We start from the raw sequence: 17,729 nt of genomic DNA, 5'->3' as shown, positions 1-17,729 counted from the left end.
CTCTCTCCTATGGTGGCCTCCTGTGGACTCAGTCTCCCAGGCATAGTGGACAGAAAGGAGGTGGTGTTGGAATCCTCCTATCCTCTCAAAGCACTTTTCAGGTTCTTCACCCGCCCCCCTCTGTCCCTCTCCTCATTTGAAGCTCTCACTGTATTTGTCTATTTTCTCCAGTTTCATTGAGAATTGCAGTGATCTATCAGCCCCCTGGACTAGTATCAAACTTCCTTGACGACTTCTCTGCCTGGCTACCCTGCTTTCTCTCCTCTGAAATTCCAACAATCATTCCTGGTGACTACAACATCCTGTTAATCTTAACACTCCCGCTACTTTTAAGCTCCTGAGCCTAACCTCCTCTTTTGACCTAAAACAATGGATAAGTGCTTCTACTCACTCTGTTGGCAACTGCCTTGACCTCATGTTCTCCTACCTATGCACTCCACACAACCTCTCCAATATTCCTTTTCCTCTCTCTGATCACCACCTTATTAATTTCACACTCTCCTTGTCTGCCTCCTCCTGGCCTTCCAACTACCAAACTATTACCCGTAGAAACCTTCGCCATCTTAACCCTTCTCTTCTTTTTTTCTGCTACAGATTGTCTCTACGACAAAATCTCATCCTTGTCCTGCCCCAACTTGGCCACTTCTGTCTACAACAGTTCACTGTCATCCACCCTGGATACCTTCACCCCCCTCACTACGCACAGAGTCAGTCCCCAACCGCTACAACCCTGGCAAACAGACAATACCAGAAGCCTCAAAAAAGGTAGCCTCACTCTTGAGCTTCTGTGGCGTAAGACTAAGTCACAGCAAGATTTCAGCCAATATAAATCTGCCCTCCAAAAATACCATTCCTGCCAAACAGACTTGCTTTATCACTCTCATTAACACCCTCTCACGCAGTCCCCGTCAACTTTTTTCTACCTTTACCACTCTACTTCATCCCCCATTACTTCCACCAACTAACTTACTGCCCAGGAGATTGCTAATCACTTCAAAAATAAGATAGAGACAATTCATCTCAAGATGTCCGCTCTACAGATATCTCCCTCACTTTACACTCCTTGTCCTCCTGCACAATCAATACTTCCCTCTTTTAACCCAGCTACTATAGAGGAAGTCTCTAAACTTTTTTCTAACGCCCACCTAACCTCCTGCCCCCTGGACCCTGTTCTTGTCAAATACTACGGTCACCATCTGACTCTATCCTACACTCTTTAACTCATATCGTCAACTTCTCACTCTCTACTGGCATCTTCCCTAACCCTCTAAAACATGTGCTAGTCACTCCCATACCAAAAAAGGCCTCACTAGACCCCACCAATCTTAACAACCTAAGACCTCATCTCTTTACTCCCTTTTGCCTCCAGTCTCCTTGAACGTTTAGTCTACAACCGACTGAGCGACCACCTCATTGAGAATAACCTTCTTGATCCCCTTCAGTCTGGATTTCGCCCACAGCACTCCACAGAAACTTCCCTACTTAAACTCACAAACGACTTACTAACAGCCAAAACCAACTGTCATTATTCCGTACTCTTACTCTTGGACCTTTCCGCTGCTTTTAAAACAGTTGACCACCCCCTCCTCCTCAAAAAACTCAATTTGCTTAGTCTCCATGGCTGCACTCTCTGTTGGTTCGAATCTTACGTATCTCATCGCACCTTCAGTGTCACTACTTCACTTCCTCCTCTCCAACTCCTCTTACTGTTGGGGTCCCCCAAGGTTCTGTCCTTGGACCTCTACTATTCTCGCTCTACATGTCCTCCCTGGGTCAGCTGATAGCCTCCCATGGCTTCCACTACCATTTATATGCTGATGACACCCAAAGCTATCTTTCTGCCCCTCAGCTCACCCCATCAATCTCCTCACCCATCACTGATTTACTAACAGACATATCAGTCTGCATGTCAAACCACTTCCTCAAACTGAAACTATCTAAAACTGAGCTCTTAATATTTCCTCCCCCACGTGCCCCTTCCCCTGACTTCTCTGTCGAGATCAATGGCACATCTATCAGTCCGTCCCCACATGCCAGGGTGCTAGGGTAAACCTTAGACTCTGAATTGTCCTTTCAGGCCCACATACAATCCCTGTCCAAATCATGCTGCCTTAGCCTCCGCAACATTTCCAGAATTCGCCCCTTTTTAACTAATGACACCACCAAGCTTCTAATTCACTCCCTGCTTATCTCTTGCCTCCACTACTGCAACTCCCTCCTCATTGGATTACCTTTACATAGACTATCCCCCCCTTCAGTCCATAATGAATGCCGCTGCAAGATCCACCTTACCAACCATTCAGTGTCCCCCACCCCTCTCTGCCAATCCCTCCACTGGCTTCCACTCACCCAATAAATAAAATTCAAAGTACTAACAATAATTTACAAAGACATCCATAACTCTGCCCCCACCTACATCAATAACCTAGTCCCAAAATACCAACCAAGCCGCTCTCTTTGGTCCTCCCAAGACGACCTGCTCTCTAGTTCCCTTGTCACCTCCTCCCATGCTTGCTTCCAGGATTTGTTCAGAGCTTCTCTCATCCTTTGGAACTCCCTACCCCAATTTGTCCGACTGTCCCCTAATCTATCCATCTTTAGACGATCCCTGAAAACCCTTCTCTTTAAAGAAGCTTATCCTACTTCTAACTAACACTGTTTTACTTCCTCCATCAGCTCATCCCCCACAGATATTACCTTTTGTATCAATTGTCCCTTCCTTTTTATATTGTAAGCTCTAGTGAGCAGAGCCCTCTGATTCCTCTTGTACCAAATTGTAATGTAACTGTAATGTCTGCCTTTATTTTGTTAAGAGCTGCGCAAACTGTTGGCGCTATATAAAACCTGTATAATAAAAATAATGTATAATAGCGTGGCTTGCATTTCCAGGAAAGAAATGAAAAACATAGAACAAATGGAAGATAGAGGGAAAAAAAGGGGTGGCGGAGTATAAGATGACAACAATCAGCTGGGCTCGTCTCTCCTGGGCTCGTCCCTCCTGGATTCCAAGTGTTTACAGTGTACAGGGCAAGGGGAATCGAGTGGGATCAAGGAGGGGTCTATCCGGAGATACCAAGATAATCATATTGCCGTATGTCGGTCCATCTGGTCAAGCAAGCGAGCCGACATGGATTCCATAACCTCCACATCCTTGATTCTAGCATAAAGATCATAGTGTTGGGGGGTTTCGTTGTTTCCAGTGAAGGGCCACTAGACATCTAGCCGCCGTTAGTATATGCGTGGCCAGTTTTTTGGCTAGCCTGGGTAGTTTAGAAGGAAGCAGACCCAACAAAAAAGCCTAGGGGAGAGAGGGATATCCACCTCAAACGGCCGGTGGAGTAGTCCCTGGACCGAGCGCCAGTAAGGCTGAAGGGAAGGGCAGTTCCAGTTAATATGGAGTAACGTGCCCTGGTCTTGGAGACCTCTCCAGCAGCGATCCGAGGCTGATGAGTATATAGCATGTAAGCGAGATGGTGTCAGGTACCAAAGGAAGAGCACCTTACATGTGAGCGTGCAAATAGAGCTCTTGGCTGCCCAGGACCATAGTTGTCCATTGTGCAAGGGATAATGCCTCTCCAAGGTGCATCTGAGCATGTAACTATGTTTCCCCTGAGCGACCATATCGTAAGAGTTTATATATGTCTGAGGACAGTCCTTTCTGTGAGGGGACCATTAAGATTAAGCATTCGAATGGAGACGGCTTGGAGAATTGAAGGCTAGGGGTGAAGCTAAGTGCGTAATGCCGAATTTGTGCATAATGTTTTATGGTTTTTCAAGTGCACTTTACCCAACAGGTGTAGTTTGTAGATTTCTTTGATCTTATTAAAGCGGTTGTAAACCACTGGACTTTTTTTTTTTTTAACCTTCAAGGTAATGTCAGAATGTGCTAGTATGCATCGCATACTAGCACATTATGTTAAACTTCCCTTAAAACTAAGCTCTTCCAGCACCAAGATGTTAGAGCTGAAGGTTCACCCATCTTCACCTGTCTGCTTCCAGGTTCGCGGACTCCGGCTCTGACTGGCCGGAGCCATGATATCACTCCTGTGCATGCGCATGGTAGCCATCGTTCACGGCACAGGGCTCTGAAGGAGCGGCACGGGGGCCGTTTCTTCAGAGCACATGCACTAGTGATGTCACTGGCTGCATGCACAATAAATATCTCCTAAACGGTGGCCGTTTAGAAGATATTTCATTACCTATAGGTAAGCCTTATTATAGGCTTACCTATAGGTAACATTCAGTGATTTAAGTTTACTTCCATTTTAAAGAGCATCATAAGCATTGTAAAAAGATATTTGGAATCCTGCGCTTGTGGAAATGAAAGGTAAGGAAGAACTGCTGTCTCTACCAGGAGCGGAAATATAGGATGAGTAAAAATAGGGAGGTAGAAATGGCGCTGTTCTAGGGTGGAGTGTCTCGCACGCCTAGCATGAGAAGTATCCCTGATGGGACCAAACGTGAAAAATAGGAGTAAATCTATTGGATGTATCCCTGTGTCCTAATACAACAATCTAATATACTATTGTGCAAATAACCTCAGAGTGATTCAAATAAACACAAAATCAAACCAATAAATTGTGCAGTCCTAATATGCAAATAATCTGGGTCCTAATACAACAGTCTGGTTTGGCACTGTTGTAATTCAAATAAACAAAAAACCAGACCAATAAATTGTGCAATCCTAATATGCCTTACACCGCAAACGCGGAAACAACCAGCTGAAGCAGGACAAGGTCCTTTTGTTTGCTACACATGTGGGGTGAATGGTTCTGGTGAGTGCATTTCTTATAGGGCATCTCCAAGAAGCACAGAATACAGCTTATGAAGAGCACCTGTCACTTTTTATTATTTTTATATATGGACTTTTAGTGCACCAGTACTTTCTTTAGTATAATTTTATTAGAGGGTATCACAAGAAGGATATCAGTGTTTTACGCTTTCACATATGTTTTATATGCAGGCACTGTCACTTACATATGCATGATACTTTTTTTTATAGCGTCACACCAGACTGTTGCATTAGAACCCAGATCATTTGCATACTAGGATCGCACAATTTATTGGTCTGTTTTTTTTTGTTTATTTGAATCACAACAGTGATACATCCAATAGGTTTACTCCTATTTTTCACGTTTGGTCCCATCAGGGATCCTTCTCATGCTAGGAGTGTGAGACACTCCACCCTAGAACAGCGCCATTTCTACCCCCTATTTTTACTCATCATAAGCATTGTGTAAGCCATCATTGGCAGTCACAACTTATAGCTCCCCATTTTTGTATTCGGTGGCAGGCATCCCCTTGTGGTAAAAATTACACATCACCTGTCTATTAACGTCATGGCAGACATCTATTGGCACTTTTAGCACCTAGAATCTCATGTGTATGAGTAGTTCCAGACCCCCATAGGAGGTAGGGGTTGGGGAGGAGAGTGAGCTTAGGCTAATTAATAAACCTGTCATAATTGTTTTTCTTGTTTCCCATGGTAAGTCTTTGCTGATCTCCTGGCTCCGACTCCCCCTCTGTTGACATGACCATCTAAAGTCAGCAGAACCAACCTTAAGAGTCTGTTTACACTGCCCTATTGCGGTAGACTATATGTGCATTGGTGTTGCAGTGCCATTCATTTTGAACAGCACCCTAACATACTTGTGCTGCAAAAAAGTGCATAGTAGCTAATGCAGTGAGCTGCAGGTTGCCTCAACACACAAAAAAAACCTTAGATTGCAGAGTGCTGCATAAAGGTGTGAACAGGTTCTAAATGTTTATGCAACAAGGCAGCTTGCGCTGAGGGCTAGTAGATGCTTAAATGTGAATGCTTAAATGCCTGCTTTCTAAGGTTCTTCAAATCTGATACATGTCTCACCACATTAAATCCATAAGGCCAAGTGCTGATAAAAAAAGACTGTAAGAGGCCGATGACAGGAAGCAAATCGGGCTGTGAAAGAACTTGAAGGACACAGAAAATCTTTAACTTTCAGGTTATACTGTCAGCTACAAGAGGATTGGACTCTGGTAGACAAACTGTAGGCTGGCCAGGATAACCCACCTACTACCAGCATGCCTGTTTTTTGCTAGTGTACTGAGAGGATCGGCATCTTTTCCTTAGCTCTGCTAGATAGGTCTAAGCCTTCTTTTTTTTTTTTTTTTTTTTTTTTCTTAAATTTTTTTTATTCAGTTAACTCATCTACATTGCTGCTGCAGTTGTCTTTGATGGCACTGCCATTGTCAGTCTTGGTTAACACTTTTATACATTTATGGAGTGGGCATTATGAGGATAGCCTTAAAGGGGCAATTGGAGCATTTTTCACACTCCATTCTTATGTTTTGCCACTGAAATGGTGAAAATGAGCGCTGGTGTTACCCTCTGTACAAGGATGTTCTCTGTGCATGCTCCATGTATTTACACCTTGAGGAAACATGTCCTGCTGCTTCTTCAGCTTGCAAGGAGTCGCATGGAATTTTGCTTTATTCCTGCTGACAGTGACTTTGGTCACCTCCAACCATCTGACCCTCACATGCTACTATCTGTATTTTTTGAGTACTTGGCGTCTTGCCTCCTACTCTGGACCTATACATTACTTTATCATCATGCAATCACAGTATATCTGATTACAGACACAGAGGGGGCAGTCCCACTGTACCAGACACCCCCTGTCCACTTTCTACTAAAAACTGAGGCTGCTTGCAGCACAACTATTGGTGGTGCAGAGTTCATCTGCAGCCTGCAGTTATGTTGCCCTCTGCCCTTGCATCTATCCATTCCTTCCTCCGAGTCCTCTTTAGCTCTGTTGGGTGTGGTTGGTGTTTTTCCTGTCTCTTTTCAGCTACTTTGCAGTACAGCGAGTAACTGAAAAACCCTGTAGTATTACTTTGCTCTTACTAAACAAAAAATGTTGCATATGCAGACTACTTAAAAATGTAGGAGAACAATACAGGACATACAAAGTACTACAAATATGCATACGACACACATGCATAAGTTTCTAACCTTCCTAGCAAATGAGCATTGGCAATAGTCTGTATGCTATAGGGATACACTAAAAAGTCAATTAGCTTGCATTATGGCTGGTTTGCGATCCCAGAGGCCAATTAAGTGATTGCAGGAAACTGGGTTCTCTTACGGTGTAGGTCCATTTCTTCATTGTATTTCAGGACAGCAAATGCTTTTTGATAGAACAGTGCCATGTTTTGAAATGTTCCTGCCAGAGAATGAGGTTTACGCCTGAAAGATAGAATTTTTTTTTTAATTTAAAGTCTGATGTAACACATCTGGATCCATTGATGGTATTCAAGGTCAAATAATGATCCAGGCAAGGCTTGTGAAAAAACAGGATTTGTCCAACTTCCTTAGATGGAATTTAGTGAAGTCTGTTCTTTACCTCCTCGTCAAATGTTGTCTACCTTGAATTCTTTGATTGAGGCAGTGTGTATACTAGATACATCTAGTTCCACAAGTCCCCACATACACCAATAGGCACAAAAGGGCAAAATCTATAAAGTCTTTCCCTATTCTTGATTAAGTGAATTGGACTTTATGTAATGATTTGCCTAATTCCAAGAGGTTATTTACCCCTACCTACTACCCCTATGACAGGAATTTCAAAAGAAATGGACTTTTCCCTCTGTGGGCCCAGCCATTGTTGTGCTAAATAATCGATCTACTATTTTTTTTTTTTTTTATATAAAGACATTCCCTCCTTTAATGATTCAGTTGATAGGCGTTTGGAGGCTCTTTTGGGGTTTGGGCTGGCAGGTCCAGCCTTGCAACTGGCTACTGCCATCTTACCTTTTGCCCAAAGTATAGCAGACTGGGTTGGAAAACCCAATATAGACAATCATTTGCTTTTTGCTAGATTACAGCTCTTGCCATTGGGCTTACTACTCTGCATAAACACCATAGAAAATGTGATTCATCAAATTTCAAAATCCCTCTTCTTTCTTTGCATATGTGCAGAATTTTATAGCCTAAAGGGTGCACATCTGACATCACACAGCCGGTCCAGGCTGAGGAAAGATCACGACCATATGGTCGGGATCCACCCACGTGCCTGGACCGGCACCTGGCTCAGCCTCTCAGTGATCCACTGAAAGGCTGAGCCAGCTGCTCCCACCCCTCCACAGCTCAGCGCTCCAGGTGAGCATGGAGGGGTAGAGCAGACAGCGGTGACTGATAGTCACTAGCTTTCTGCTCAGGGAGCACTGAGAACCGTGCGATCAGCGGTGTTTGATCACTCTGCTCTCAGCCTTAGAACCAGCGGGCGACAGATGCAGCATTGGACCGATGTATCCACCTAGGTAAGTATAATTCTTAAAAAAAAAAAAAAAAAAATCCTATACTATTCTAATCCTATACAATTTTTGTAGCTGCTGAGTTTTTTATTTTTCAGAAATTTGACTGGAGCTCCTCTTTACATTTTATGAAAGAGCTACAATGAGTTTTGACTAATCCTTTTTAGAGCGCTTACTGGGCAAAAGCATCCTCATCGGACTCCTTCACGCATCCTTGTTTTACCAAGTGTCTAGGGTTGTTCCTGACATTCTTATTCAGTTTTCTTGTCTTTAGTGTATGGCTTGCCCTATGTTCATGAACATGCTCTTGTTGACACCCCACATTGTCCTTATCTGAGAAATCCTCCTGGATTATGCTACTGAGCTCTTCAAGAGAGCCGATACCTGAATTTTTTTCCACTTGGGTTTATGGGTAACCTCCTGTTCATTAAGTGGGGAGGTTAACTCCATTACCTTGATCTTGCTTTTCTCATATCACCTTGGCTTAAGACCCTAAAACTCCACTCTGAGGTCTTGATACACCAGTCTTCCTGTACAAGGCTTGCAGATTATCGGATTGCTGGTCTATTGAGTTAAGAAGCCATCTTGCTCCCTTTAAACTGTATCTATGTAATCATCTTTGTGTGCGTGACTGTATTAATACAGTGCTATTATTTTGTAACGTAGAGAACCTTACGTATTGTTATGTCTTGTGATTTTCTTGACATCACTGGAAATGAAAACCCTACAATCTTCTTCATTGTGTAGCTCAGTGTTTTTGTCGACTCCAGAAGCTGAGGCAATAGGAACTAATCCCTTTCCTTGCTGTCTAAAGCTACTCAGATATAGTTATTCCATAATATACTGATCATATGAGTGTACATATCATGTTGTGAACCCAAAAGTGACACAAACAACCCTGGTATGTGTTTATAAAAGAGATGTTAAGTTTTTTGAAACTGTGACAATGGTGCTTCTTTGTGCTACTTTATGAATTGTATTTATCTCTACCCCATACACTGCCCAATCAGTGCACAAGGGCAGCCAGCTGGCAAGGGAAACCTCATTCTTGACTACTTTGCTAGGAAAGACTTGTATAGTAGTCAAGTTGGGGAAAACATTATATTTCCAGTAAAATTTTTAAGGTAACTTTTGTTTATGTTGATTGATATTTTCGCATTAAGTATATTCATATTTGTGTTTTACTACGGTGACAGGTTTATCCAAAGCAGAAACACAGGCATTGACTAACTATGGAAGTGGAGAAGATGAGAATGAGGAGGAAGAGGAGAATTATGAGTTTGAAGCTCGCCCAGTGGATGTACAGACATCACTGGAAGCCAATGCTGAAACCACTGATGAAAATGAAAAGGAACAGGTGGGCATATTGAATATTCTGCAGATGTTGTTACTGAACAGTGCCTTATGTTGTGTACAGTATTCAAATGTCTGGTTTTATAATTTTATGTTCTGTAGATTTTGAAAAATCCTATCAATGAAACTGAAACAGAGGGTGAATACACAGCAGAACTATGCATACAAGAAGCAGGTAATGTCCATGTTTTCACCCCCTGATTGTGCTACATATAGGCTTGAGCTAAGAAGATTGAAAGGGGGAGGGCGCTCATTATCTCTGCTGATATTTGTTTTTAACATTTCAGAAAATTAACCTATGCAAAAGTAGTTAGGCAATCTGTCTTAAAAAAAAATAAATAAACGTCATTGCTTCCCAAAAGAGTGAACCTTATGTATGTGTTCTAGTGTGCACATACTCGTCATACATTGGAGAGAACTGCCAAGCTTTCCCAGAGCTTGGGGGACACAGTGTAGTGACATTTGGCCTAGTAAACAGTAGCACAGATGTTTCTAAAAATGTTCTGCCTGTGTGTACATTCTATGTATGTACTGTTAATGAAAGCCATCATGTTGGCCTTTGTACTGTGGTGGAGGACTCTTGCCAGAGAGTGCCCACTAGGGTGAAAAGGCAAAGCTGCCGGGTGTAGAAGAGGTGCTAGCGTTCAGCACATTTAGCCAATCCATAGTGAGGAAGGTGACAAGAATGCCCAGCTTCATACGCTCCACAATGAGGAAGGGATATCCGCATTTCCCAGTCTATCCACAATGGCATGAGAAATGCTCAGCTTCAGCATATTCACAAAGATGAAGGTATTAGAAATATTCAGCTTATCCACAATGGGGGGGGGGGGTATGAGCAATCCTCATGATCAGCCTGTCAACAATGAGGACAGTATGATCAATGCTTAGCTTCTGCCTGTCCACATTGAGGCATGTAAGAGGAATGTTTAACTCCAATCTATCCACAATTAGGAGCGTACGAGAAAGTCCCAGCTTCAGCCAACCCTATATAACCCCTCCCATTACCAGGAAGCCTTGTTATTTGCTATTGTCCTTAGATGATTGGCATCTTCTCTTTCCTGAGAGAAGATTACCTTTTCTTGCATTCTGTTTTTTTTTCACTATTTTTCTATTAGGATTTCTAGCTGCTCCATAGCCCCAGCGGCTCCCTTTTTGCATCTTACCAGATTGGATTACCCTATGGCTTAGGCTTGTGGGTGTGTATCCAGACCCCGCCTGGATGAAAATGGGGGGCTGGCCTGTAATATTGCTTTACATTGGATCCTGCATAGGCTTTCACCTTGGCATGTAGTGCATCGCGATGAGTTGGCCACAGGGTGCTATACAGATCCAGGCCTGTGGTCCAACAATGGTGGAGCCCCATCTCTGAAGAACCCTGCAGGAGCAATGCCCATCAAGGAGGGTGTACCCAGGAATGGGTCTTGTCCCTAACCTCTTGCTCTGGTAGCTAAAGAAAACTGCCTTTAAGGTTTGGACTTGGTACCCTTCTCTACTTTACAGCATGCTGGTACTCTGATCCCCTAGTTGGGTTGTAGTGAGCACGGGGTGCAACACTGTAATTTTTCCTCCTTCTGTCACAGGTCCTGGCACAAGGACCCTAGTTCCTATGTTCTGACTACAGCCCTCAGTCTTTTTCTCTGCCCTCCTCTGAGCAGTTGCTCCCTGGGGCACATACCCCTTCTACCTTTCTAGAGAGTAGTTTTCAGCCACAATATCTGACTTTTTTGGGCATGTTTTCTATCCTATTGGAGGCTGCAGATCATCGGGGGTTCCAAACAAACCCCTTCAGCCTCTTCTCCTAAGTCGTTCTCTGATTTTACTGCAACTAATGCGCTGCCTGAGGGAAATGAAGACCCCACCTTTTGCTTATGAGGAATTGGATCAGGATGAGATGCATTTTGCTGAGATCTCACCAGAATTTGCCATTGCTACTCTTAGTGAAGCAGTGCACTCATGCCTGGCCTTTGAGCAGCTGGGCATCTGAGTCTGCTCACCCCAAGGTCCCCAGCTGGGCTTCTTAAAAATACCCAAAGCTGCCTAGATCGCTCACTCTTATACTGCATTCACACCTGAGCATTTTGTAATAAGCACCCCAAATGCAGCATTCAGACGCACCTTTTTTGCACGTGATGCTTAATGCCCAACAAGGTAGATGAGCTACTTTGGCACCCGTACGGCAGCCCATTGAAATGAATGAGCTGCCCTATGCATGTAGCGCGAAAACGTGCCAAATAAGTGCACAAAAATGCACGTTCACAAAGTTCTAGATGTGAACCAAGGCTTAAAGCCTGTCTTTAATGGTGAGTGGCTTCACCCATTAACCACTTAAGGACCAGAAGATGTGCCCCCTTAATGACCAGGCCATTTTTTGCAATACGGCACTGTCTTTTTTACTTTTTGCTATAATGAATATCCCAAATAAAATGTAAACAAAATAATTTCTTCCTCGGTTTAGGCCAATATGTGGTGTTCTACATATTTTTGGTAAAAAAAATCGCAATAAGCTATATTGATTGGTTTGCGCAAAATTTATAGCATCTACAAAATAGGGGATAGATTTATGGCATTTTTATTTTTAATAGTAATGGCTATAATCAGCGATTTAATGTTTTTTTTTTTTTTCTGCATATACTGCGACATTGCAGCGGACAGATCGGACACTTCACACTTTTTTGGGACCATTGACAATTATACAGCGATCAGTGTTATAAAAATGCACTGATTACTGTATAAATGTCACTGGCAGGGAATGGGTTAACATTAGGGGGCGATCGGGGAGTTAAATGTGTTCCCTGTGAGGGGTTTCTAACTGCGGGGGGGGGGCGGTGGACTGACTGGGAGTACATAGAGATTGCTGTTCCTAATTGCTAGGAACAGACTATCTTTCTACTCCCCTGTCAGAATGGGGATCTGTTTGTTTACGCTCTCTTTGGAGCGATCGCGGCCGCCGTCCACGTGCATTGGCTCCCCCACCGCCCACCCGCTGTAGCTGTTAAAGTGACCGCCATACAGCTACTGCAATTCATGGGAACGAGCCGACATGATGGCGGGTGGTTGGCAAATGGTTAAAAACTTTTTAAGAAATTTCCCTCGCAGGGGGTTCCACCATTATTGCATCATGGTTATTCAGCCTCCTGGCTTACCTACTGAAGAGACAGCTGCTTCAGGCCTCACGCCTAGGCCATAGGTCTGTTCCTCAGACCTGTATGCTTGGTTCAAGCTCTCTCCTAACTTATCCAGGGTTCAAACTGCCACCTGCAGTCTCTCTAAAGAACATGGGTGTCCTCCCAACACTCACACACACTCGGGTCTGTAGGGAGGAGTCCTCCTGACTCCTCAGCATGACTTCCTGTCTCCTTGGGTGAGGCTGTCTCCATGTGGGGAGCCCTGAGCTCTATCCCTGGACTTGGCATCCTCCCCCATTCATGTGCTCACATTTGCCATCTTCCCCGCAAAAACAGGCAGATTTCCTTGCTGCTATTCAAAAACTTCTTTTACTGGGGGTTCTTAACCCAGTTCTGGACATGAAACAGTTTAAGGATTTCTTCTCAAATTTGTTGACTGTTTACAAGGCAAATTAAATTTTACATGTAATTGGTCAAAAGCAGCCATTGCCTCCCTTCTACTGAGGGTTATTCTGCCCTCTTTGGACATCAGAGATGCCTACTTACACATACTTCCTGCTCCTCAGGCCTTCACCAAGGCACTTACCCTGATGCTAGTTCTACTTCTCTTAGGGTATACATGTAGTAGAATACCTGGATAATCAGGACCTGATATTGGAAACAGCTCCTTTCTAGGACCACTTGCTAGTGTCCTAAGGTAATGGACCTCTTCTCCCTTACAAAGAAATCACTCCTAGCTTCACTCATTTGTTGTTTTACTTCAGATTATTCAATCAAATACTTAACCATCTTCTTAAACAACAATTTAAGCAATGCATCTTGATCGGCTAAACCTTGGGAGCCATACCTGGATTCCACAGTGGTCCTATGGGTGTAAAGCCTGTAATGTTGCTTTGGGCACCGTTTCCTGCTTGGGTGCTCATCTCTGCACTTTGTGCAGCGCGTGTAGTTAGCCACGGGGTTCTATAGAGAGGTCTAGGGCACTATTCCTTGTAAGTAGTATCTGCAGTCTCAGTCTTAAAAACAAATCTTACTGTGCCTATTGAAGATGTTTCAAATTTTCTGTCAGCAGAATCCTTTAAATTAAGAAATGTTCTTTAAGGCTGTTTGCTCCTGCAGTCCCAGCACTGTAACCAGCAATTTTAATCTCTGTTTGTCAAACTGCAGCTAATTGGTCTAAGAAAATGATCAATTCACAGGATCCTGTATTCAAGGACCACGTTCTAGCAGAACACTTAAAGCAGAACTCCGGGATTTTCAAAAAATCCCTCACACACACACAACACTAAACGGTTATTCCATTTGTGAAATGTTTGTTTTGTTAAGAGATATGTCTGATTTAATTTTCAGGAAGTCAGCTCTGTGATTCAAAAAATGCATCATCTTTTCTGGCAGGGAGGATCTCTTAGAAGAGTGATTGCATCATATCCTCTTCTCTCTAACTGTAATCAGACTACATTTCCCATGAATCCTTAGGATGGGAGTGAATGTGAGAGGTACACCAGGCTTGTACATGTAAATGTGAACTCGCCCACTTCAACATAAAGCACACCCCTCATTCTGCAGCCAGAAAGCCATACATAACACACGGTATGATGGGTTACAGCCTTATAAATACAAAGCATTTTAATATAAATGCAAACCATTGCCGAATGTCAGTGACCACCAGTGCCAAGTGTCATTGCGGTGTCAGCAGTGCCTTATCAGTGCCCATCAGTGCAAAGCGGGGAGAGTTTCAGATCATCGGGATGACAGAGCGCATCCTTGGCTGGTAAGTCTGTATGTGAGAACACTGCTTGTGGTACAGCCCCACCTCCCTGCACCGGAATTGTGATAGACAGCGCAGAGGCACTGTTCCATTGTACAGGGAGGCACGGCTGTACCACGAGCGGTGTTTGCACATACAGACCTATGAGCCAGAGATGCACTCTGTCATCCCGATAATCTGTAACTCTCCCTGCACTGGAGACAGGTGGCGACGGAGAGGTCGGGGCGGTGCTGGCATGGAGGAGGAGGGAGCAGAGGGGGCTTTGATTTAGACATGGTCCAGGCAAAAGTTTTCCTTCTGTCAACTTGCCTCTTTACCATTCTATGCTTGGACCGTAAGATCAGAAAGACATCTATCTTTGAGATTCTCCCAGATGGTCCTGGGTTTTATGGTAGCCTCATTCAAGGATGTTCCTTTTGCTCAGTTCCCCTCAAGGCTTCTTCAGAACAACATTCTAATGGTCTTGAGCAATTTACAGTCAGTTAGCCAATGAGGAGAGAGAGGGGGTGGGGCCGAACGACGATTCTCTGTTTGAATGGACACACCGCTGCGACTCGGGTGTCCCCATAGCAAGCTGCTTGCTGTGGGGGCACTAAGCAGGATTGAAGGGGCCAGGAATGCCGACGAGGGACCTGAGAAGAGGAGGATCGGGGCTGCTCTGTGCAACCATGTTACTGCACAGCGCAGGTAAGTATAACATGTTTGTTATTTTTTAAAGAAAAAAACAAGACTTTAGTATTACTTTAAAGTGGACCTTCATTTTTTTTTTTTTTTAATTTACATCTATTAAAAAAGCTTCTGCTCTTGTAGTTTTAACTTTGGATAGTTGAACGTTTTTTTTCTGCCAGTAAATACCTTATACAGCCCACTTCCTGTTTCTTGTCTGGTAAAAAAGCCTAGGCTTATGACATCATGCGCAGCTCTCTCTGCAGAGCTGGAGGTGTGCCTCTGTGTAAATCAAGGAAGTGAACAGGCAGCAGCTTCGGCTGCCCACAGTTAAAATGGATGCAGCCAGACTCAGTGGAGGGAGATTTCTGCAGCATATTTGGCAAGTACAGAATTACAGTATATATAAAATGATATCCAAAGTGGTTGGAGGGAAGCTTCAGAATGGCAAAGATTTTTTTTATTACAAATTATGTTAGCAGACTGCAGTTCCTCTTTAAGCACAATCTGCAGCCATCAGTTATGCTTATTTTTCTCAGCCGGCTCCCAACTGTAAACTGAAAGTGATACAGCAGCTGTATAGCCACTGATCATTTTCATAGTGCGGGGTGACTCCTAATGTTCTGGGGGTTTTAAGTAATTTTATATCAAATTTTACGTGTGAAAAAAAAAAAAGCTCCAGTGCCTAAGTGGTTAAGGAATCTGGTCCCCAAGGGAAGCAAAGCTCCCCATCAACATCCAGAGCATTATAACTAGCTCTGTGTCATTGGCTCCCCTTCAGGGACACAATAAGGGTACAACATTCCTGCATAGTGGCCTTTATCAATCAACAGCAAGATACCAGGAGTCAAGCAGCCTTGATAGAAAGTAGGTCTGATTCTCCCGTGGATGGAGGACCACTGTCCACTTATTTTATTACACTGTTCACATTCTGGGAGTGGACAATTGGCAGGCGGATTTTACCAACCATCACTGCCTGGATCCTGGGGAAATGATTTCTTCACCAACATTCCCTGGACTTCATTCTGGCTAAGATACTGTATGCCTTTCCTGCCATGCAGATTGTTCTTGGATTACTTCGCTAATTAGAGGAAAAGAAAAAAATGTTTTCTTTTTGTGCAAAATTGGCCAAGAACCACCTGGCATACAGACATAGGAATTCTGGGAGATGACCCCTGGCCTCTTCCAAACAGGCCAGACCTGCTGTCTCAATGCCCTCGTCCATACTGCTTCTCAGTCACGTCGTCATCACGCTCCAAATGATGTCAGTGACGAAACACGTAGGGTGGAGTCAGCATACGTCCTTGCATCACTTCTGGCTACAGGCGCTAGTGTCAGCAACATATGCTTGTATTATTCCAGTTGAATGTGAGTACCTTTCCACATGTTTATGTAATAAACAGTTTGATACAGTATCACGCTATTGGGCTCCCTCTCTCTTTTATGATGTTTGGTATATGATGGGCACTCCTCTTAACCACCACCAAGGACGGGATAAACCCTAAATTGCTACACAGGGGCATATATTGTGGATGCCTCAGACCCCAGGAGGGGGAGAAGTTTCTGGTGAGTGCAGCCAAAATAGGAGCACGAATAAGGCACACATGGTGTGATCACCCATTGGAAAGTGAATTAGATCAAGAGTTGGTTTCCTCACTGGCACAAAAGCACTTTATTGATTTTATATAATTTTGGACTATTTTTATTTATTAATATTGGCATGAGATCAAGAATTGTTTTTTTCACTGGCACAAGAGCACTTTATTGCTCCTATATTATTTTTGGACTATTGGTATTAATTAGATTATTGACATTTTAGAATTTTACATGCTGGGAGATCTATTTAGTTTTATATGTTTATTTTACAATATTTGTTTTGAAACATTGATTTTGATTATATTGGTTTATGGGATAAATAGAGTCACGATGAATTGTGTTTAATTCATCGCATATGTTTTATACCAATGTTCACAGATTGTGACATATTTAAATATACATAACACTTTATTTATAGACCACTGATTTGCACTATATACACTTGGCGTATTCATGATTCAACACATTAGTAGTATTATATCTGTTTGGTTTACTTATACTATATCACTTATACTCATATGTATTTAAATTGCTTTTCACTATCTCCTTCATAGGCAAATAGGAGACAATACCGTTTGCAAATAGTTCATATATGCATTTATAGAAACATCATTTACACTTGAATTGAGGTTTAATTAGAAGCACCTACCACCAGGCGCCACATATATTTTGTTTTCTTTTACTTTCATTGTTTTACTCCACCTAGTGGTATAAATTGGTAGGAGCAGTGGTTTTATTAGTATTTTTTTTAATTCTATCCTTTAACCACTTAAAGACCAGCCTCGTTTTGGATTTTAGGTGTTTACATGTTTAAAACAGGTTTTTTTGCTAGAAAATTACTTAGAACCCCCAAACATTATATATTGTTTTTTTTCTAACACCCTAGAGAATAAAATGGCGGTCATTGCAATACTTTTTTTTGCACC

At 43.0% G+C, this 17,729-nt stretch overlaps 1 protein-coding gene across 10 annotated transcripts in view; it reads left to right on the top strand.

Moving 5' to 3' along the window:
- The window catches only part of PCM1 (pericentriolar material 1), a 225,895-nt gene that overhangs the window by 189,808 nt on the left and 18,358 nt on the right, over positions 1 to 17,729 (top strand). For all 10 annotated transcript variants that reach the window (XM_073607974.1, XM_073607935.1, XM_073607950.1 and 7 more), the window contains 2 exons: positions 9,489 to 9,649; positions 9,748 to 9,820. In XM_073607974.1, coding sequence (XP_073464075.1) covers positions 9,489 to 9,649; positions 9,748 to 9,820 — 234 coding nt within the window. The remainder of the gene's footprint in view (positions 1 to 9,488; positions 9,650 to 9,747; positions 9,821 to 17,729) is intronic.

The sequence above is a fragment of the Aquarana catesbeiana genome, linkage group LG01, assembly GCF_042186555.1.
Source record: "Aquarana catesbeiana isolate 2022-GZ linkage group LG01, ASM4218655v1, whole genome shotgun sequence".
Lineage (NCBI taxonomy): Eukaryota > Metazoa > Chordata > Amphibia > Anura > Ranidae > Aquarana > Aquarana catesbeiana.
Note: the sequence above shows the minus strand (reverse complement) of the source record. Positions and strands in the feature narration are given on the sequence as shown.